At 38.8% G+C, this 23,118-nt stretch overlaps 1 protein-coding gene across 7 annotated transcripts in view; it reads right to left on the reverse strand.

Annotated features, from left to right (window-relative positions):
• fndc3a (fibronectin type III domain containing 3A) overlaps positions 1-23,118 on the reverse strand; it is a 240,054-nt gene that overhangs the window by 28,210 nt on the left and 188,726 nt on the right. For all 7 annotated transcript variants that reach the window (XR_011886362.1, XR_011886361.1, XM_072260774.1 and 4 more), the window contains 7 exons: positions 20,372-20,510; positions 19,227-19,295; positions 17,330-17,448; positions 15,425-15,530; positions 9,766-9,941; positions 5,546-5,659; positions 5,056-5,205 (listed from right to left, as the gene is read on the reverse strand). Coding sequence is in view for 5 of the 7 variants with exons in the window: in XM_072260774.1 (XP_072116875.1) it covers positions 5,056-5,205; positions 5,546-5,659; positions 9,766-9,941; positions 15,425-15,530; positions 17,330-17,448; positions 19,227-19,295; positions 20,372-20,510 (873 nt within the window). In the remaining 2 variants the exon portion in view is untranslated. The remainder of the gene's footprint in view (positions 1-5,055; positions 5,206-5,545; positions 5,660-9,765; positions 9,942-15,424; positions 15,531-17,329; positions 17,449-19,226; positions 19,296-20,371; positions 20,511-23,118) is intronic.

The raw sequence follows: 23,118 nt of genomic DNA on the forward strand, positions 1-23,118 counted from the left end.
TTACTAATCAACAAGCTTCAAAACCTGGGCCTCTGCAACTGGATCATTGATTTCTTTATTGGGAGATCAGTCAGTGCAGATCGGTAATAACATCTCCTTGCTGACAACAGCTAAAGGATGCGTGCTTAGCCCACTGCTCTACTTTTCTCTATACTCATCACTGTGGCTAGACACAACTACACTGATATCTATAAATTCAAAGAGGATACAACTGAGGTTGGCAATATCTCATCCGGTGACGAAGAGGTATGTAGGAGTGAGGTAGATCAGCTGGTTGAGTAGTGCTGTAACAACAACCTTGCATTGTGGTCTTCAGGAAGAAGTAGTCAGGAGAACATACACCAGTCCGAACTGAAGGGTCAGAGGAAGAAAGGGTGAGGAGCTTCTAGTTCCTGGTTATCAGCATCTCAAGAGGATCTATTCTAGGCCCAACACATTGACAGACTCATGAAGGAGCCACTCAGTAGCTCTATCTCATTTGAAGTTTGAAGATATTTGACAAAAGAGCAAAGACACTCAAATTTCTGCAGATGTACAGTGGATCCAAAGAACAGGATTACAAGAGGCTGCAGACCCAGCCAGTTCCAACACCGTCACAACCCTCTCCACTATCGAGGGCAGCTTCAAGAGGTGGTACATTAAGAAGGCAACATTCTTCATTAAAGACCCTCACTATCCAGAATGTGCCCACTTCACGTTATTACTATTGTAGGATTTTGTGAATAAAACATGCAAGAGTTGTTTTACATGGTTAGCAAAAGCCACAACCCTTTACTTCCATTACTGTTGTTGCGGGAATGAAGTCACCAGAGAAAAGTACTTGGACATATGATGCAGCCTCTTTAATCACAAAACAAGATACAGCAGGCATTATATTGAGATGCTTTTGGTGGAAAGGTTTGGTTGGCCCTACGCTACCTAACATTTTATGTGCTAAGCATCAAATGACAATTCCATATTTACAATGCATCCACAATGCTTCTTTTGAAACTAAGCACAAACATCACACCTCCCGATTTACACCCACACCACATACATCTAAGTTAATTTTAATCAGCGCTGTCTGGTCTGTGATTCAAGGCTTTTAAGAACATATTGTTCAAAGCTGCATTTTAAATTTAATCTACAATCTATATTCAAATTTGAAGATTGGTAGCTGCAGTTATTTGCTATATGTGCCAAATCCAATAATTAATAATTACCAACAAACCAAAAGCAGTCGCCTTACACTGATGCCATTACGTCAGACACCTTCTATTAAAGTGAACACAAAACTCAGTAATAATGTTTATGAATTACATAGAACAGTTTCTATTATGAACAATAGATGTCATCTGTCACCCATTTCATTTCCCTTCTCAGCCCCCACACCCCCGCCCACCCCAGAATTCACTAAAACTGGCATCGTGAGTCTGTCTGGAGCTTGTATGAACTGCCCAGTTCAGGTCCTATATGTCTTGGTTGGAGTAACAGCAGGTGCCTCTGGTTCATCTAGCAGTGTGCTGACATGCACCTGGTTATGTTGTGATGCAGGGGATATGGTAATAGAGCCATCTAGGTCTTTGTGGGCTGGTTAAAGACAATCTACAGAATTTGAGTCTAACTTCGTGTTTACTTTAAGTGAGGCACACATGTATCACGTGGTAGTGTAATGATGTTTGCAAATTACATATTTATACATATAACCCATAATGAATTATTTAAATAATTCATAAATCAACCAACATATATACAAGATTACTCAAATATTACTGAAATATTAAATGCTCAACACTTCCTATCTACAATAAGGGCCTTTTCCCAGGACATGCCATTGCAAAGGGGCTCAAGGGGGTATTGATGTGCATCATGGCGGACAAAAACAAACAAGTTACAACATGGGTCAACTGGAACCCAAGAGTGCTGTATGCCATGATGAGGTAAGAATAGGTGTAAAAGAATTGAATTTACTGAGGAGGGCGGAACACCACTGAGATGCTGAACAGGTGGTTGTGGCGTCAGGAATAAATTACCCGGCACCCGTAGTAGCTGCCCGCACACCAGCTCAGCTGCGAAGGAGTGTAAGTCCTCTTTTGGAGCCATCTGAACGCCAGAAAGAGACGATCATGCAAACACTCATCGCTAGGGAGGCCCTCACAGTGGCATTTAAGGAATGGTGATACTGCTTGCACAGGCCATTGACTGCAGGTGGCATGCTGTGGTATGATGCAATTTAACACCACGGTTCTGGGCCATTCAGCCCAGAGGTCTGATGTGAATTGGGGACTGCATTCAGAATAAATAATGGAGTGCCAAACCAAGCAACCCAGGTATTGTTCATTGCCTGAACCACGTCTGCAGCCGTTCTTAACACTAGAGGGACAACCTCTGGCCACCTGGTGGTACGGTCTACTGCGGTAAGGAGATGTGTGAAACTGTGCGGGGGGAGGACAGGACCATTGATGTGATCAAACCGTCACGCAGGGACCTCAAAAGGGGCCAATGATATCCGAACGTGACGGATAATTTTTGCTCATTGACACACAACATAGGCTCGCATAACCTTCCCAAGGTCGTGCCACACAAACTTTAAAGCAACCAGCTTTTGTGAAACCTTCCTAACCGGATGCGAGAGGCTGTAAATAGAGTTAAAAACAGTATGTCTCCAATTTCCAGGCACTATGGGGTGAAAGCAATTGGTTGAAAAATTGCACAGGAGGGAAACTTCTGCAGCCCTGAATTCGACATCAGCCAATCGCAGGTCTGTGACAGCCTGGACCTCTGAGTAGGTAGCTTGGACAGCTGCCATGCCGTCATAGTCAACCTCGATGTGCCTGGCATTGATGGCGGGCCATAAGAAGTATTCAGCTACAGCATTATTTTTCCCTTAGATGTGCTACATGTCAGTTGTGGCGCTGATGCTGTGCAGACCAAGGGTCTGACGCTTTGGCCATTGCGTGCGCAAGGGATCTGTGGCCAACTGTGAACCAGATGTGGAAATGTGGTAATGTGGTAATCGACCCCATGATTTGTGACTGTAGTGGAAAATGTGGGCTTGGAGAATTATGGGAATTTGCCCAGCAGGCGAGTGAATTCACATGTGGTGGTGCATACGCTAGACAGAGTCATCATGGGGAATGTACTGGGGGTACAGGGTAACAGCCCAAAGCTCTTTGCATCCACAAGCTGGCAGTTCTTAAGATCCACTAAGAGCCCTTTGTTACAAGCAGAGGTCCAGCAGCTCTAGCCAAGACAAAGTCCCATGTATAGCATCGTCCACTGAAGCAGAGCATCACGCGTTGTGTCCCATAAATCTGGATCCTGCTGCTGCTGACAGCCTCCAGCACACTCACTTGGGTGCCCGTGTCACATGGGAAGTGTCACCCTGAAAAGAATGTCCATAATGAACAACAGATGACCCTGAAATGTGTTCAAATCACGTCGGGGTCACCACTGTAGGATTTTGTGAATAAAACATGTGAGAGTCATTTTATGTATTTACCAAAAGCTGAAGCTCTTTACTTCCATTACCAACAAACCAAAAGCAGTCGCCTTAAACTCACATCAATACATCAGACACCATCTCTTAAAGTGAACACATAAACTCAATGATGGTATTTGTGAATTACATAGAACACGTTTCTATTATGAACAGTATGTGTCATCTGTCACGTATTACACTATCAGGGAGAAGGTACAGGAGCCTGAAGACCAAGACTTAATGTTTTAAGAATAGTTTCTTCCCTCCACCATCAGATTTTTGAATGGTCCATGAATATACCATTTTATTCATCTTCTGCATTACTTAATTTGTAACTAAGAGTTGAACTGTATTTCTGCAAAAAAAAAAAATCACACCATACAGTATGCCAGTAATAATAAACCTGATTCTAATTCTAATTGTGGAGGTAACAAGCTGAGGTGAGAATCCAAAACTACATAATGCAAACCCACTGAAGATCAGATTGCTCAAGTAAATATCAGGATAAAAAAGTCTTATTTAGCAGAATTATGATGAACAGTTAGAATTACACTCAGTGGCTATTTTATTAGATACAGGAGTGTACCTAATAAATTGGCCTCAGGAGTGGAACCCAGAGTGGTCTTGTGCTGCTGCAGGTCAATAGATTATCTATTTGGAGAAAACAGCTAAAATATTATAGAAGCAGCTGGATAAAATGCATAAATATATGAATATGAACATAATCAGTGTTATCTATTCTAAAGATAAAGGAGAACTGAATGACACACCTCAAGAGTAGTATCTACTCAGGGTAAAATTGAAAGAAATCTCATCAAAGAACCACAAACCACATAGCACTCTAATTAAAAAGGATTTTGAGCAAAATGCCTACTTCTCATGAGCAAATACTATACAGTCTTTTCAGTCTCAAAGGAGCAATTTTAAAATTACATCAAACTAAGGCAATAGTGTAAAATGTTACTGCATGTTCAAATACAGAAGAAAAACAAGTTCAATACAGACAGCATAAACCAATAACTACAGGGGTTTCCAGATACAATATTGAAATCCATTAACTTCATAGCAATAGAAAATGCTGGAAATACCTGACAGATGGGGCAATATTTAAGGAAACAGTCAGCTTTTCAGATGAAAGACCCCTTTATGTGTATTCATCTATAGCAGGAACTAATATTTAATAAAATGATTAATATACAGAAGTAAGACCTTAGATAAAGGAATTAAACTGAAGATGCTGTATTTTTTCAATAAACTGAATGAATAGGCTAGAGGCATAATATCCTTCCTTATTTTTGATTATTTTGTTTTGCAATGACTTCCTTATAGCACTATCATTCATTATTTCAATGAATTACTGAATATAAACCATAACAAAGTTAACCAATTTCAATTATTCTCAGAATTGTCTTCTAAAATGAAAATAATGGTTTGTTATATTGTTTTTCAATTTGAAAGTGTACACAAGTGGCTCTTAACACATCCGGTTGGATCTGGCAACCCCATTATTTGTTTACATGCCTTAGAAACACTTTTGTTTCCACTCTGACAAATCCTATATTATACCATTGAGATAACTGAAATTTTTTGATTACCTGAACTCTACAGAAGTAGGTAGTGGCAGGCAAGAGTCCTTTCATTTCATAACTTAGACCAGGCCCACAGTAACAGATTTGCATCATACCTTCCACTACTCCCCATTCCAGCCTATACTCTGTCACATCAGCACCATTGTCAGCTGGTACCTATAAGATTAAATGAAGCACAGAAATTTATTGCATATATAAATCCAGCAAAAAGTGCAGAGCAGGCATTACCTTTATCTACTTAGATTTTGTGGTATGGATACTATCCGAAAAACAGCTGCTGGATTGTCCTATTTGAGGCTTTAAAACACTTAAATTATTGTATATACAAATAAGCTTTGAGGTAACTTGCTTGGAGATGTTACTATTGGATTGCCTATTTCCTACAATTTCAACAAATAGGATAATAGACATATCCTCTATAAATGCAAAGTAATTTAATTATTCATTGGATTCTTTATGTTAGTATTAAAAGAGAAAGAGAAGAGATGTTGCTTACCGTCCAGCTGACATGCACACATGTGGCTGTCTTACACGTAACCTGTGGAGCTTTGCATTGATCAGGACATGCTGCTGCCGTACAAATCTCACATTTTTCTGAGAATGGTCCATACTGGGGAAACAAAATTCTGCATCAATTAAACTCAAGGTGTTAAAATGTTCCAAAATATTTAGAAATAAAATGTCAATTCTAAATTGAAAGTTCAGCAAATCTAACTGAATGTTTTCATTGATTCCACATTCTTCTCTACTCAAATAATTTCAAAACACAAAAGTTGATAAATGAACTTTTTATAATCTATTTCAATAAGTTTCCAATAAACTTGCTCAGACGAGCTCCGGGGTGTAAAATTATTACTTCTGTACACACACCTATTTGCAAACTTATCTTCTCTACTTCAAAACTGATTAACACATATTCTTTAATGATACCAACACACTTGCGTCACTAACTTCCTTTACTACAGGAACAATGCAACAAGTCTCAATTTTATATATTCAAATTAGTAACTCTAGTATTAATTTAAACACTACATTTAATATATCCTAATAGGTGGTGGAACAATTAACTAAACCAAAATTAGTCAAAACAAGAAAAAAGGGCCTCTTCTGGTTGGCTGCCAGTGATTTGCGGTGTTCCATAGGGGCTGGTGTAGGGTCCGCTACTTGTCATTTATGTATTAATGATCTGGATGATAGAATTGATGACGTTGTGCACAAGTTTGCAGATGAAACAAAGATAGGTTGAGGGGCAGGTAATGTTGAGGAAAATGGGAGTCTCCAGAAGGACTTGATTAATAGGAGAATAGGCAGAGAAATTACAGATGGAATACAGTGTAGGGAGTGTATAGGCATGTATTTTGATGGAAAGAATAAATTTTTTATGCAGGGAGCAAATTCATAAATCAGAGGTGCAAAGGGACTTGGGGATCTTAGCACAGGATTCTCAAAAGGTTAATTTGCATGCTCAATTGGTAATAGGAAGGCAAATAGAATGTTAACATTCATTTCAAGAAGATTAGACTATAAAAGCAAGGATTTGCAGTACTGTGCATTAATCTTAGGCACATGTAAAAAATCTGTAAAGAGAAGATGCTTTCAAAAATAATGAAATTAAAAATTTCTAAATATATAACAAAAACTATAAGGAACAGTAATTAGTAAAAATCTAAATCAAGTTAGTTGGTATTTGGTGTGACTCCCCCTTGCCTTTAAAACTGCATCAATTCTCTTAAGTACACTGTCGTGTAGTTTTATAAGGGTATCGGCTGGTCGGTTGGTCCAAGCATCTAGGAGAACCTGCCACAGTTCTTCTGCAGACTTTGGCTGTCTTGCTTGCTTCTGCCTCTCCAGGTAATCCCAGACAGCCATGATGATTACTTCTGTGGAGGCCATACCATCTGTTGCAGAACTCTTAGTTCTTTTTGCTTAAGATAGTTCTTTCTGCCCTTGGCTATGTGTTTGGAGACATTGTCTTGCTGCAAAATGAAGTTGGAACTGATCAGATGCCTCCTTGATGGCACTGTGTGATAGATAAGAAACCTGTTTGTACTTATCAGCATTTAAGGATTCTATTAATTCTGACCAAATCACCAACTCCACTTGCAGAATTGCAGCCCCAGACCTGCTGGACTCTGCCATGCTTCAATGTTGGCTGCAGACTTTCATCCATGTAGTGCTATCCAGCCTTCAATGTACAAAATGACTCCTGTTTGAGTCAAAAATTTCATATTTTGACTCATCAGTTCAGTGTACTTGCTACCATTGTTCAGAACCCCAGTCCTTATGCTTTGTGTGTAGATGAGTCTCTTGGCTTTATTTCCACTTCTGAGGAATGGCTTTTTGGCTGAGGAAGCAACCCTTCCATGAAGACTGCTTCTGATAAGACCTCTCTGGACTGAGGAGGTCTGTACTTGGGTTCCAGTGGTTTCTGTGAGTACAAAGCTGATAGCAGTGCTGAACTTCTTCCAATTTATAAGGAATGTTAGTTTGATGTACCTGTCATCTGCTGCAATGTTACGTTTATTCAGTTATGTTATATAGCTCAGAATGTTGGACAATATCTAGTAACATGAGGAAACGAATTGAAGCAGTGGAGATGTGGTTTTTGAGGAGGATGCAAAGAATATCACGAATGAAACAAATATCTAATGAGGATGTCATGAACAGAGCAAACACAAAAAGAGAAATAATGTATGAGATCATGAATAGGTAATGTAACTTCATTGGACATGTGATTAGGAAAGAGGAGTTAGAATGCACGGTAATTATGGGAAAGATTGAAGGGAAGAAAGCAAGTGAAAGGCAAAGACAAATGATGATGGAGACAGCAGCCAGAGAACTGGAAATGAATACCAATGAATTGATCCACTTGACCCGAAACAGGAGTGTGTGGGCCATGGCAGTCAAAGCTCAAACTGGGCATGGCACCTGATGATGATGATGATCGTCTGCTGCACTCAGTCTCCATGGCAGATCACTGCAGTTCAGATCCTCAACCTTGCTTGTTTTTTTGTGCTTCTTCAGAAGAGCTTGGATAGCACATCTTGAACTTCCTATTTGTTATGAAATTTCTGCTTGGGAAAAAGGATGACCACCTTGTGTCTTGTTGCTATGCTCATTCTTGCCATGGTGTAATAATTGATGATTTGAAGGTTAAACTGTCACATCTGCCACACCCTCACCTTTTAGTTTGGTTTGCCCAGTTTGATTCCTTCCATATTCATTTCTGTTTCAGTTAATCAGTTTAGTTCATTCAACTCATTATGTTATTGATCATTAGCACCTGTTATCTTTGTTTAATCATGCAATGGACCATATGCCAACAAAGTAATCAAGTTTTTATTTAAAAATGATCTGTTACCTAATATGTTACTTTCTTTAATTACAACAATTTCTCTGTAATTTTTTTTGGAGAATGAATGTTCGGAAATCTAAAATTTGCTCTTTTCTACTGACACACTAATGCAGAAGACAAAAAATAAACTTCTAAAACAAAATTTATATAAAAAATATAGGGTGCCTAAGACATTGCACAGTACTGTAATGTTGAGGCTTTGGTAAGACCACATTTGAAGTACTAAGAGCAGTTTCGGGCCCCAAATCCAGGAAAGGATGTGCTGGAATTGGAGAGAACCCAGAGGAGGTTTATGGCACTGATTCTAGAAATTAAAAGGTTAATTTATGAGCAGTGTTTGATGGCTCTAGGCTTATATCCAGTGGCATTTAGAACCTAAATGAAACATGGTAAATATTGGAAAGCCTAGATAGAGTAGACATGGTGAGCATATTTCCAATACTGGAAGAATCCAGGACCAAGGTAAGGTGAAATTTCTTTAACCATTCATGGAAATCATTGCCACAGATGGTTGTGGAAGCCAAGTCATTGGGTATATTTAAAGCAAAGATTGATAGGTTCCGGATTAGAAAGGGTGTCAAAGGGTATGTGAAGAAGGTAGGAGAATGAGGTTGAGAGGAAAAATAATTAGCCATGATCAAATGACAGTGCACTCGATAAGACAAATTGTTCTCCTACGTCTCATGGTTTGACAGCAGAAGACAAACTTCTCATAAGATATACGTAAGGCATCATAATTAAGACCACAATGCAGACATTTAAAAAGACATTTGAAAACTCAAAAGAATTTTGTGCAGGGCAACAATATTTTGCTTAAATACTGCCTCACAGAACAGATTTAATCTTTAAAGCAGAAAGTGCTGGAAGTACTCAGCAGCTCAGGCAGCATCTTGAATAGAGAAACAGAGGTAACATATCAGACCAGTAACCTTCCATTACAACTTGATAACCGCAGGGTAGAAGAAGAACCCTTTATTAAAGTGTAGGGTGTAGCATAGGATTAGCTTAACATAACTATCAGGACAGCCTTGGAAAGAAGCAAATCAGTATCATCGAAGTGAGAGAACAAAAGCATCCATGTGCTGAATGGATCTCAGGAAGCAACAAGTAGTGATTTGACAACAGATCTCATCAGTATTTATGTGAAAATCAAAAAGCAAATAGTGGAATTTCAGTTCAAATTCATTAAGAAAGTGATGTGTTTGGGGAAGGGAGCTTTGTAGATACACGATCACAGACCAAAAGGGAAGAGAGCAAAGGTAAAAGAAGTAAACAGAAATCCTGCAGAGAAAAGCAGTACTACATCAGGTTGGACAATCCTGGAAGAGCTGGCAGAAAATTTAAAAACTCTTAATTCTTACCCCTGTTTTGTTTGCAGCTCGAAGTCGAAAACCATATATCCTTCCTGGAAGCAGGTTGCTGACTGTACATTCCATGTCTGGTCCTTGGTACACTTCCTTGGTATCATTCAGGTCTGATGCAAACATTTCTAGCTTATAACTTATTACTTGGGAACCACCAGTCACAGGAGGTTGGCCTGATGACAGAAACAACACACATTCTAGTTTGAACAAAAACTAAACATTTATATAGTATGTTTAATGCAGTAAAAGATTCCAGGGGCTCAGAAAGGACATTGTATACATTTTTAATGTATACTTCTATGCTATGGACTAATCCTTCAATTTGCCACCAGTGATTGCCTGGAGATTTCTGCTAATAACCTGCTGGCCCAATGATGGAATGGAAACATCCTTACTTCACGAGCAAATAGACTGAAAGTGCTGCTAAATACACAAAAAGGCAAATTTAACAAGTACTTGGAAATAGAAGCAGTGGCAAACACAACTCAAATCTGCTAATTCTAATGTATTTAACGATAGCTTTTTTAATAACATTACAATAATCATTTTGAAGTTAGCCGAGTTATCTAGCAAAACATTTTAAGATACTGTCTATGACTCTAGTATCTTAGTACCCTATGATACAATGCTTGAACTTCTGAAACAGCAACATTCACAGAAGTCCAATTCTTATTTGACATCATTTATTATGTTCTTAATCGATTAAGTAGAGTTCCTGTGCAAAGCATCTGACACACCGTGATAGAAATACAATAATCAGCAAGTTTCAGATCTCAAATACCTCTTTAAAATACTTAATCAGGTAAAACGTGAGCATGAAAATTACATAAAGGTAATATATATGTAAGATCTAATTGCACATTAAATAGATAGACACTTTGACCATTAAGGAAATCAGTGGAGTTGAGGCAGAATGATTTTTTTGACATGCATACTTACATGGATGTTGTTTACCAGGTTGCTTAACAAATTAAGAGGCAGTGGAATTACAGGAAAGATACTAGACTGTTGGCTGATTGGCAGAAGGCAACGATTGGGAATGAAGGGAGCCTTTTTTGGCTGTCTGCTGGTGACTAGTGGCGTTCCACAGGGGTCTGTGTTAAGACTGCTTCTTTTAATATTATATGTCAATGATTTGTATGACAGAATTGATGGCTTTGCAGCCAACTTTGCAGACAATACCAAGATAGGTGGAGGGGCATGTTGTGTTGAGGAAGCAGAGAGAGTACAGAAGGACTAGACAGATTAGGAGAATGGGCAAAGAAGTGGCAGATGTAATACAGTGTTGGGAAGTTAATGGTCATGCACTTTGGTAAAAGAAATAGAAGTGTAAACTATTTAGTAAATGGAGAGAAAGTTCAAAAATCTGAGGTGTAAAGGGACTTGGGTGTCCTCTTGCAGGATTCCCCAAAGGTTAACTTACAGGTTGAGTTGGTGGTGAAGAAGACAAATGCAATATTAGCACTCATTTCGAGAGAACAGATAATAGACAATAGGTGCAGGAGTAGGCCATTCAGCCCTTCGAGCCAGCACCACCATTCACTGTGATCATGGCTGATCACCCACAATCAGTACCCTTTTCCTGACTTCTCCCCATATCCCTTCACTCTGCTATCTTTAAGAGCTCTATCTAACCCTTTTTTGAAAGAATCCAGAGAATTGGTCTCTACTGCCTTCTGAGGCAGAGCATTCCACAGAACCACAACCCTCTGTGTGAAAAAGTTTTTCCTCAACTCCGTTCTAAATTGACTACCCTTATTCTTAAACTGTGGCCTCTGGTTCTGGACTCCCCCAACATCGGGAACATGTTTCCTGCCTCTAGCGGGTCCAATCCTTTAATAATCTTATATGTTTCAATCAGATCCCCTCTCATCCTTCTAAGTTCTAGTGTATACAACCCCAGTCACTCCAATCTTTCAACATATGACAGTCCCGCCATCCCGAGAATTAACCTCGTGAACCTACGCTGCACTCCCTCAATAGCTAGAATGTCCTTCCTCAAATTTGGAGACCAAAACTGTACACAATATTCCAGGTGGGGTCTCACCACGGCCCTGTACAACTGCAGAAGGACCTCTTTTCTCCTATACTCAATTCCCCTTGTTATGAAGGCCAACATGCCATTAGCTTTCTTCACTGCCTGCTTACTTTGAGTGACTGATGAACAAAGACACCTAGATCTCTTTGTACTTCCCCTTTTCCTAACTTGACACCATTCAGATAGTAATCTGCCTTCCTGTACTTGCCACCAAAGTGGATAACCTCACATTTATCCACATTAAACTGCATCTGCCCACTCACCCAACCTGTCCAAGTCACCCTGCATTCTCATAACATCCTCCTCACATTTCACACTGCCACCCAGCTTTGTGTCATCTGCACATTTGCTAATGTTACTTTTAATCCCTTCATCTAAATCATTAATGTATATTGTAAATAGCTGCGGTCCCAGCACCGAGCCTTGCGGTACCCCACTAGTCACTGCCTGCCATTCTGAAAAGGACCCATTAATCCCTATTCTTTGTTTCCTGTCTGCCAACCAATTTTCTATCCATGTCAGTACCCTACCCCCGATATCATTTGCTCTAATTTTGCACACTGACCTCCTATGTGGGACTTAGCAAAGGCTTTCTGAAAGTCCAGGTACGCTACATCCACAGGCTTTCCCATGTCCATTTTCACAGTTAAATTCTCAAAATTTCAAGATTAGAACTAGAATTTAAAAACAAGAATGTAATGCTGAGGCTTTGCAAGGCACTGTTGAGGCCTCACTTGTATTATTGTAAGGGTCCCTTATCTAAGAAAGGATGTGCTGACATTGGAGCGGGTTCAAAGGAGATTCACAAAAATGATTCTGGGATTGAAACGCTTATCATATGAGGAGCGTTTGATGGCTCTGGGCCTGTACTCACTGGAATCCAGAAATATGGTGGTGGGGGGGGGGTCCCATTGAAACTGAGAGAATTTTGGAAGGCCTTGATAGAATGGATGTGAAGAGGATGCTTCCTATGGCAGGGGAGTCTAACGGCAGCCTCAGAATTGAGGGATGTTCATTTAGGATGGTGACGAGGAGGAATTTCTTCAGTTACAGAGTGGTGAATCTGTGGAATTCGTTGCCATAGGCAGCTGTGGAGACCAAATCATGGGGTATATTTAAGACAGATTTTGGTAGATTCTTGATTAGTCAGGGGACTAAAGGATATGGGGAGAAGGCAGGCGATTGGGGCTGAGAGGGAAATGGATCAGCCATGATGAAATGGTGCAGCAGACTCAATGGGCCAAATGGCCTAATTTCTGGGCCAATATCTTATGGTCTTAAGCAGCCACATAGTCTACATTTATTACAATTGTTTATAAATGGTGAAGAAAAGTACATATTAACAAATATTCATATCTAAAGAGAAATATACTTCAGATAAATTGATCTTATTTTAAAACTTCTAATTTACCAGGAAACAGTATGTATAGGCTAAAACTTAATGTTTTAATCTCTAATTAAAACATTAGTATAATTAACTGATATAGTGTTTATAATTTAGAGTAGGTATAATGTTTTTAAATATCTTTGAGTAATGAGTGCCAGCTGTGCAAAAGGTACAAATATTCATAGAACACCATGTTATTTCTGGGAAAGCTTTCCTCAAGCACTTGTTCCTCAAGTTTAATACATATACCCATAAAAGCACATGAAAAATCTTTCATTTGCAAAGAACTACAAACCTATTGAAGATTTAGTTCAACTGTTTCAGTGCCAAGATACTTAAATGGAATCTAATGCCAGGTAAACATTTTTTTTACCATTAAAAGACAACTGCGATGATATGATAATGGGCAAATAAAAATTATAAACAAACTAATTTCAATTTTGAAATACAAATTTAGAAATCCCAATTGAAATAATGTACTTGTAAAGAATAAAACTATACATTTTCATGTATCTTAAATTATATAGTCATCACATTTTTAATGATTCAGCCAATGAACTGCTAAGAAAAATTACTGAAATTTCTATCATTTGATACCTAGCTGAATAGTTGGAACAAGACTCAAAAGGATGCCGTTTGTTGAAGAACACTGTCCTTAAGCAGTCAACTATACTCTCTAGACTACATTGAAATACTCTCATCTTCATATAACTGAATTGAATTGACTGTATTTCTTAAATCCTTCACATACATGAGGAGTAAAAATCTTCATGTTACATCTCTAAATGTGCAATGTGCAATCATGGTAATTTATAATAAATAGAACAGTCAATGTAACATAGAAATACTCTCAAATCAGCATGAGTTAATCAGTCAGATGGGCTGGTGGAAGAAGCTGTCCCAGAGCCTGTTGGTCCTGGCTTTTATGCTGCAGTACCGTTTCCCAGATGGTAGCAGTTGGGATAGATTGTGGTTGGAGTGAGTTGGGTCCCTAATAATCCTGCAGGCACTTTTTGCACACCTGTCTTTGTAAATGTCCTGAATCATGGGAAATCCACAACTATAGATGCGCTGGGCTGTCCGCACTACTCTCTGCAGAATCCTGCGATTAAGGGAGGCACAGTTCCCATACCAAGCAGTGATGTAGCCAGTCAGGATGCTCTCAATTGTGCCCCTGTAGAAAGTTCTTAGGATCTGGGGGCCCATACCAAACTTTCTCAACCATCTAAGGTGAAAGAGGCGCTGTTGTGCCTTTTTCACCAAACAGCTGGTGTGTACAGAACATGCGAGGTCCTTGGTGATGTGGGTGCTGAGGGACTTAAAGCTGTTTACTCTCTCAACCCAAGATCCACTGATGTCAATAGGGGTTAGCCCGTCTCCATTCCTCCTATAATCCACAACCAGCTCCTTTGTTTTTGTGACTTTAAGGGAGGGGTTGTTTTCTTGATGCCACTGTGTCAGAGAGATGACCTCTTCCTTGTAGGCCACCTTGTTATTGTTTGAGATTAGGCCAATCAATGTAGTGTCATCAGCAAATTTAATCAGCAGATTGGAGCTGTGGGTGGCAATACAGTCATGGGTATACAGAGAGTAAAGAAGGGGACTTCATACACAGCCCTGAGGGGCTACTGTAGTGAGAGTCAGAGGGGTGGAGATGAGGGAACCCACTCTTACCATCTGCCGGTGACCTGACAGGAAGTCCAGGATCCAGCTGCACAAGGCAGGGTCAAGGCCGAGATCTCTGAGCTTCTTATCAAGCCTTGATGGAACTATGGTGTTGAATGCTGAGCTGTAGTCCAAGAACAGCATTCTCACGTAAGCATCCTTCTTCTCCAGATGTGTAAGGACATTATGTAGAGCAGTGGCTATTGCATCGTCTGTCGATCGGTTGCGTCGGTAAGCGAATTGTAGGGGGTCCAGTGTGGGTGGTAGCAAGCTGCAGATGTAATCCTTGACCAGCCTCTCAATGCATTTGCTTATTATTGAGGTGAGTGCGACAGGACGCCAGTTGTTCGGGCATGCTACCTTCGTCTTTTTTGGTACGGGGACAATGGTGGATAATTTGAAGTGGGAGGGCACTCTACACTGGGACAGAGAGAGAGATTAAAAATGTCTGTAAACACACCTGCCAGTTGTGCTGCACACATCCTGAGTACTCATTCTGGGATGTCATCTGTGTCCATAATAGAAGAAAACAATCTTGACATATTCTAGAGATAAATAAATCTTACCCCAATGCAACTGCAATTCCCTTGCTCGAGGTTTACCCGTGAGTCTTGGTGGTTGACAAGGTCCTGGAGGTACTGCTGCTGTTTGTACTTGTAATGTTTCAGAAACCTTTAAAAGGCATACACCACAGAAAATTAGTTACTGTGCTAATATGAAATATAATCTTAAATATGTTTAAATATATGCTAATAATATTTTTATATTGTGATTTTTCAAAACTATATGCATCTTATTCGTGCTTAGTTTATATGACCTTAATTCTCTTGTGGGTTTAAGGAATCTATAATTATTTCTCTCAAGGACCCTAAAATTATTTTGTTCTTTCTATAAAAAATTAAATGCAAACTTTTCCAATCAGCAGCAGGTACAGTACAAGAAATTTCAAATTAATCAGTAGTTTATCACTGCAGATATGTAAAGTGTGAGTTTAACAGATAAAGAAGCTAATTATTGTGAAATGTGTAGTTTTCAAAATGAACTTAGCTGGTGATGAAGAAGAATTTAAAATTAAACCACTGAATTTACTGTTACAGTTACCTTAATAGAATTTTGCATAGAATTCCAGGTAGTGGTGAAGGGATTCAGCCTGATCTCAAAAATCCTGTTCCCAAGGACATAAATTTCACCAAGGACATGATTTTTTTTTTTGCCAGAAGCAAGTTAATGTCAGCAACTTTCTCTAGGGAGTATGTGACACTCAGAAGTGCTAATATCATGAAGCTAGCTTAGCAGCCGAACAGAATGACGGCAGATCAATAAATTCACTTTTTTCTATATAATATTTTAGGCAGTTTATACAAAGCAAGGAAAATAAAGAGACACATTCATGGCAGACGTTAATTAAAATATCATAGTTTTCAAAATCCATGGAATTTTACAATAATTATCCAATGAGAATGACTTTCTACAGAAAATATTTTTCAGAACTAAATAGTTTGTTCACTGTAAGTATAGATTGTATGCCTTTAAGATCCAGTTGCATCTCCTTCAATACAGTTTAGCATTTTCAGAGGTGCTTACAGTGAGAAACATTTGCAAATTTGTAATGCCCTCTTCAACGACTGGATTCATCTCAAAAGCAGAGATTTCCTTTTGCACTCACATAGGGCCCTGGTGAGGCTACATCTGTAATATTACATATACATTCAGTCTCCTGACCCAGAAAAATATCCAACAAGGATTTCTGGGATAGTGGAAGTTTGTACCCAAAGAAATCAAGCAGACCAGGCTTTTTTTGTTGCAATTTAGAAGAATGAAAGTTATATTGATTGAAATTTACTGGGATAAGAAGATATTTCTTTATCTAGTGGGTAGGGAGTCTTTGGCCTTTTGTACACAAGAGGGCCGTGGAGTATCAGTTTATGTGGTCAGTGCAATAAAATAGACATAAAATATCAGCTGTGATCTAAACGAAATGTAGGCATGAGTCAGAAGGACCTACTCCTCTTCCTATTCCTTATGCTTTTACGTTGACTGCACCAGTTAAGATTGTAACAGTACACCCTGTGAAGGAACATGATATAACACTTACGAATTTCTGAACTAATCTATGAATATGCAGAGTTCAGAGGTAACTGCCATTTTTTTTAGTATTACACATGTAGAACTTAATCTTTTTCGTCATTGCAAATTCCAGTCATTACTTAAAAGAAATGTTATACTTACTGCAACAGAGAATAGAAAATAAAATACAAAGTAATGAATATGTATAAGAAATTTAATCTAACACAAGTCCAAGCTGTTTAATTTTTCTTACAACTTTTTAAAGTTCTCTTTACTTTTCAAAATTTGGTGAACAAATTAAGCCAGATCCCTGTTTTTAAAGTTGCCACATTCATACCAGTTTTATAACAAAGAAATTGCAAAGATGGTGATTATTTGGCAAATGTAATAAGTATTAGCATTACCAGACTCTGTCCTCCTTTACTGATGCAGTAAACACGCAACTGATATGTAAAGCCAGGATTTAAGTGGTCACAGACATGTTCTCTGGCAGATCCACTGTAAATGATGTCCCATCTGTTTCCTGAAAAGTAACAAATAAATAAAACATTTTGCTTTTACATTCTAGTCCTCTTGAAATTAATACTATCATTGCATTCGCTTCCTCACCACTGATTCCACCTGCAAGTTAACCTTTAGGGAAACCTGCATGAGGACTCCTAAGTCCCTTTGCGCCTCAGAGTGAGCATGAACCACCAAAATAATTTTTCTGTCATACTACATTGTATGAAAAATCCTGAGTAAAATATTGAAAAATAGAGTTCTATAATTTTCATAAGGGTTTGAAGAAATATAGAATAAATGTGGGTCAAGAGATCTGAGGTTTAAATGATAGAATATAAGGATGAAATAGAAATAGTTCGGTGTAGAAATGGAAAGCTTCTTTAAAAAAGAGCACTCTTATGAGCTGGAAAGCATGATGATCTGTGGTCTTAAAATACTTTATGTCGAAAAGATTTGCCTTGTTTAGGAAATGTTTCAGTCTTTAGCATTAACTTTAGGGTATCAAAGGTTATGGGGAGAAGGCAGGGAGATACAGTTGAGAGGGATAATAAATCAGCCTTGAGGGAATAGTGGAGCGGACTTGATGGGCCGAGTGGCCTAATTCTGCTCCTTTGTCTTATAGTCATTTTCTGTGGAAGTATTTGGGTACTGTTCACAAGGAAAAAAACTCAGCTACATGGAAGAATTTAATCTGTCATGTTCTTATCAAAGCATCTTAATAATCACTGTACACCCATGACTGTGTAGCCAAGTTTCCATCGAACTCAATATACAAGTTTGCTGATGACACAACAATTGTAGGCTGTATCTCGGGTAATGATGAGTTTGAGTACAGAGAGGAAATTAAGAACCTGGTGGCATGGTGCAAAGACAATAACCTATCTCTCAACGTCAGCAAGACAAAGGAATTGGTTGTTGACTTCAGAAGGAGTAGCAGACCGCACAACCCAATTTACATCGGTGGTGCGCAAGTGGAACAGGTCAAAAGCTTTAAGTTCCTCGGGGTCAATATCACAAATGACCTGACTTGGACCAACCAAGCACAGTCCACCGTCAAGAAGGCCCACCAGCGCCTTTACTTCCTGAGAAAACTTAAGAAATTTGGCCTATCCCCTAAAACCCTCACTAATTTTTATAGATGCACCGTAGAAAGCATTCTTCTAGGGTGCATCACAAACTGGTATGGAAGTTGCTCTGTCCAAGACTGGAAGAAGCTGCAGAAAATCATGAACATGGCACAGCACATCACATAAACCAATCTTCTGTCCTTGGACTCACTTTACACCGCATGCTGTCAGAGCAGCGCTGCCAGGATAATCAAGGACACAACCCACCCACCCAACACACTTCTCGTCCCTCGTCCCTCCGGGAGAAGGCTCAGGAGCTTGAAGACTCGTATGGCCAGATTTGGGAACAGCTTCTTTCCAACTGTGATAAGACTGCTGAATGGATCCTGACCCGGATCTGGGCTGTACCCTCCAATTATCTTGACCTGTATCTTGGTTTTTTTGCACTACCTTACTTTCCATTTTATTTTCTATTTATGATTTATAGTTTAAATTTTTAATATTTACTATCAATTTGTAATCCAGGGAGCGGGAAGTGCAGATCAAATATCGCTATGATGATTGTACGTTCTAGTATCAATTATTTGGCGACAATAAAGTATAAAGTAATTTCTGCTTTTTATTAAGTTACAGGAATGCAAATATTTAAATCACATACAGTATACTTTGTAATTAAATATATATTTTAAGGACTAATTTAGGACAAAGCATGAATTTAATAATGGCTTACCATTTACACCCTCTGACATTTCAACAACATACTTTGTAATTGCTGATCCTCCATTGTCTTTGGGTGGATCTGGAAGATGAATACTGAATGATTGGAATGTCAAGTACTTAAATTAGAAATACAGTGCATCATAAATGTGCATTTGTTACAAGAAAATTTATATTGTATTTATTTCAAGGACATATTTTGTCACTCATTTTATACTAAGTGAAAGCTATTGCATTCAATTTGGATTATTTATGAGACATAAGAAATAGGACATCTTCACTTCACCGTTGGAACTTAGACTTTGATTTCTAATGTGATGCCAAATAATGTTCCTGAATGTAACTCTGCTCATTTACTTCCATAATTTTGATCTCAACAAAAAAGGGCAGCAGCGACTGAAATTGCTCAGATATTGCACTGAAAATTTCCCTTACGCTTCTCCGAGATCTATAAGGCATGCCGTAGAATCTTCTCTGACCATTGAAGGAACTGGGTAAGTTTAAAGAATGGGTGGGAATATAGGTCTTGGTGAGTTTCAATGGAGCTGGAGTATACCACGTCAGCCAAATGCCACAACTGGCATTTTTGAATAACTGCAAAGTAGAATATTGGAGTTTCACTGCCAGTTAAAATAGCAACTGTACTAATGAGCAGACTACTTACTGAACTTGATACGAGGTGGTGTTGTATTCTACAACTGCTCTTTTCTTGTCAACAGAAATAGAAAATGCTTGACCCCACAGTTGAAACAATGACTTTTGAGATTTACAGCATGTAAACATCGGGGGGCTAAGCAGGTGCTACACCTTGCCCAAGGATGACCTGCAGGTAGTGGAGGGTAGGAATACCTTAAACCTCCTTTGGTAGAAACATATCTCCACTTAGCCACCCAATTTACAATAGCCAAATAAACTACCAGCACATCTTTGGGATGTGGGAAGAAACCAAGTCACTGAGAAAGTCTGCAAATCCACACAAATAGCTCCTTATGTCGGGATTGAATTTTGGTCCTGGAGCTGTGTCGCACTTCAGATGAGCACCTGGCCCAAATTAGATGCTCTATTGACTGTAGTGTGTTTGTATTGTTAAATGGATATTCAAGGTTCCACTGTATCTTGTAAACAGTTTCAATTTGATAGTTAGCCTAAGTTTCATACCCCATATTATTTTAAAATTATGAGCATGAATCTTCCCCTTCACCAAAGGTTTACTTGGCATTCCAGGTTTGTCTGGAAAAGTGGTAAACTCTGTGATTTCACTCGGGTTGCTCTTCCCTTCTGAATTGTATGCAATTACCTGTAACATACAACATACAGTTCAGAACAGAAAAAAGCTGACATTCAAAATAGATTAATTTTGTTCTTTAATAACATAATATGAACATAGGAAATATGAACAGTAGCCCAAATAACCCTTCTATGTTGCTCCATCATTTCGTGAAGTCTTAACTGCTCAATTCCATTTTCCTGTCTGTTGAACATTATACTTGATTACTAAAGTTCAAAAAAGTCTATTTTAGCCTTGTGAATATTCAATGACTGCTTTCCGAGTTGTCTGGGATTCTTAGAAACACCAGACAAGTATTTTCTTCTAGTTTTAAATGGACAACTCTTATTCTGCAGCTATTACTGCTAAGTTCTACATATTCCCTTCAGCCCAGCATCTTCCTATTAGAATGAACAACTTCACATTTTCCCTACAACACATACGCCAAATTTTGACTATCTATATCCCTCCGCAAATTCTTTCTGATTTCCTGTCTTTGGATCAATAATAAATTAATTATAAGACTTTACTGACAAGTCTGCTCTTGCCTAAAGGAACATAAACCGTATCAAACACACCACCCTCACTTGTTTCTTCCTCAAACAAATTCAATTACATCAGATGTGACTTTCCCTTAACAAATCCATACTGATGGTACTACTTTATCCCATGCAATATTTCACACACATTATTTTAACTAACATCAGCATCACCCCTATCTTTTGTATATAGTCTTTTTGACAATCCCTGTAATATATCATTCCCTCTCAGAGCAGTAATTGTTTCTTTAAGTAACACTCTCTTTATATCTTCCGCTACAACTGAAAAACTCGCATTCTGATACAGCAAGCTTCCAAACCCAAACCTTTTTAATGTGATATTTCCATATTATATCATAATTACAGTGTATCAATCAGTTTATTCACCCATATAGTATTACTTCCATTTACGTATCTACAGTGGCATGTAAAAGTTTGGGCACCCCGGTCAAAATTCCTGTTACTGTGAATAGCTAAGCGAGTAAAAGATGAACTGATTTCCAAAAGACATAAAGTTAAAGATGACACATTCCTTTAATATTTTAAGCAAGAAAATTTTTTTATTTCCATCTTTTACAGTTTCAAAATAACAAAAAAGGAAAAGGACCCGAAGCAAAAGTTTGGGCACCCTGTATGGTCAGTACCTAGTAACACCCACTTTGGCAAGTATCACAGTTTGTAAACGCTTTCACGAGGAAATCTGCAGACGCTGGAAATTCAAGCAACACACATGCTGGTGAACACCTGCTGTAATGCTTGTAAACACTTTTTGTAGCCAGCTAAGAGTCTTTCAATTCTTGTTTGGGGGATTTTCACCCATTCTTCCTTGCAAAAAGCTTCTAGTTCTGTGAGATTCTTGGGCCTTCTTGCATGCACTGCTCTTCTGAGGTCTATCCACAGATTCTCGATGATGTTTAGGTCAGGGGTCTGTGAGGGTCATGGCAAAACCTTCAGCTGTGCCTCTTGAGGAAGTCCATTGTGGATTTTGAAGTGTGTTTAGGATCATTATCCTGTTATAGAAGCTATCCTCTTTTCATCTTCAGCTTTTTTATAGAAGGTGTGATGTTTGCTTCCAGAATTTGCTGGTATTTAATTGAATTCATTCTTCCCTCTACAAAGTAAATGTTCCCCTTGCCACTGGCTGCAACAGCCCAAAGCATGATAATCCACCCCCGTGCTTAACAGTTGGAAAGGGGTTCTTTTCATGAAATCCTGCACCCTTTTTTTCCTCCAAACATACCTTTGCTTATTGTGGCCAAAAAGTTCTATTTTAACTTCATCAGTCCACAGGACTTGTTTCCAAAATGCATCAGGTTTGTTTAGATGTTCCTTTGAACCTTTTGAATAGAACTATTTGGCCGCACCGAACAAAGGTATGTTTGGAGGAAAGAGGGTGCAGAATTTCATGAAAAGAACCCCTCTCCAACTGTTAAGCACGGGGGTGGATCGATTATGCTTTGGGCTTGTGTTGCAGCCAGTGGCACGGGGAACACTTACTGGTAGAGGGAAAAATGAATTCAATTAAATACCAGCAAATTCTGGAAGCAAACATCACACCTTCTGTAAAAAAGCTGAAGATGAAAAGAGGATGGCTTCTACAACAGGATGATGATCCTAAACACACCTCAAAATCCACAGTGGACTACCTCAAGAAGTGCAAGCTGAAGGTTTTGCCATGACCCTCACAGACTCCTGACCTAAACATCATCGAGAATCTGTGGATAAACCTCAAAATAGCAGTGCATGCAAGACGGCCCAAGAATCTCACAGAACTAGAAGCCTTTTGCAAGGAAGAATGGGCGAGAATCCCCCAAACAAGAATTGAAAGACTCTTGGCTGGTTACAAAAAGCGTTTACAAGCTGTGATACTTGCCATAGGGGGTGTTACTAAGTATTGCCATGCAAGGTGCCCAAACTTTTGCTTTGGGCCCCTTTCCTTTTTTGTTATTTTGAAACTGTAAAAGGTGGAAATAAAAAAGTTTTCTTGCTTAAAATATTAAAGAAATGTGTCATTTTTAACTTTATGCCTTTTGGAAATCAGTTCTTCTTTTACTCGCTTAGCTATTCACAGTAACAGAAATTTTGACCGGGGTGCCCAA

The sequence above is a fragment of the Mobula birostris genome, chromosome 6, assembly GCF_030028105.1.
Source record: "Mobula birostris isolate sMobBir1 chromosome 6, sMobBir1.hap1, whole genome shotgun sequence".
Classification (NCBI taxonomy): Eukaryota; Metazoa; Chordata; class Chondrichthyes; order Myliobatiformes; family Myliobatidae; genus Mobula; species Mobula birostris.